Raw genomic sequence first — 461 nt, 5'->3', positions numbered from 1 at the left:
TGCACATGCGCACACCGCCCCCCCCCCCCCCCCCCCCCCAGCTGCCCATCCAAGTTACAAACTCTCATTAATAATAATAAAAATCTCCCCTATGTTAAATTAGTTGCGCCCTGATGCTGAGCCTTGCCACAGCTTGAGGCTCTCACCTACCACCCCCACCCCCCAAAACTGCCCACCCCCCTGGGCGTCAGGGCCCTGGCACAGCCTGGGGCAGCCCCCCCAGTCAATCTCACCAAGCTGGGCTGGGGGCCAGCAGCATCCCCCCCGGCAGGGGCACAAGCAAAAGGCACTGGGGTGAAAAGGTCCAAGCCGGGATGGAGTTGGGGGTCCTGCCAGGGTCCCCTCCCGGCCGCCTCCGAGCATCATCGGGGGCAGAACTGTCGCTTCAAGTAAAAAGAGGTGCAAACCCCCCTCCTCACCTTGTTACTGGGAAAGCGCAGGGTCGAGCAGCCGGAGGACCC

General features: G+C 62.7%; 2 protein-coding genes across 2 annotated transcripts in view; one reads left to right on the top strand and one right to left on the bottom strand.

Annotated features, from left to right (window-relative positions):
• Positions 1–71, top strand: part of ENG (endoglin) — a 22354-nt gene extending 22283 nt beyond the window's left edge. Inside the window, exon 22 of the mRNA XM_035889967.1 lies at positions 42–71. Within this exon, the coding sequence (XP_035745860.1) occupies positions 42–71 (30 nt within the window). The remainder of the gene's footprint in view (positions 1–41) is intronic.
• Positions 72–362: 291 nt separating this feature from the next.
• The window catches only part of FPGS (folylpolyglutamate synthase), a gene marked incomplete at its 5' end in the record, with an annotated part of 3512 nt that continues 3413 nt past the window's right edge, over positions 363–461 (bottom strand). Inside the window, one exon of the mRNA XM_035889955.1 lies at positions 363–426. Within this exon, the coding sequence (XP_035745848.1) occupies positions 363–426 (64 nt within the window). The remainder of the gene's footprint in view (positions 427–461) is intronic.

Source organism: Egretta garzetta, unplaced genomic scaffold, assembly GCF_000687185.1.
Source record: "Egretta garzetta isolate BGI_Z169 unplaced genomic scaffold, ASM68718v1 scaffold190, whole genome shotgun sequence".
Classification (NCBI taxonomy): Eukaryota; Metazoa; Chordata; class Aves; order Pelecaniformes; family Ardeidae; genus Egretta; species Egretta garzetta.
The sequence above is the reverse complement of the archived record's forward strand: the minus strand, read 5'-3'. Positions and strand labels throughout refer to the sequence as shown.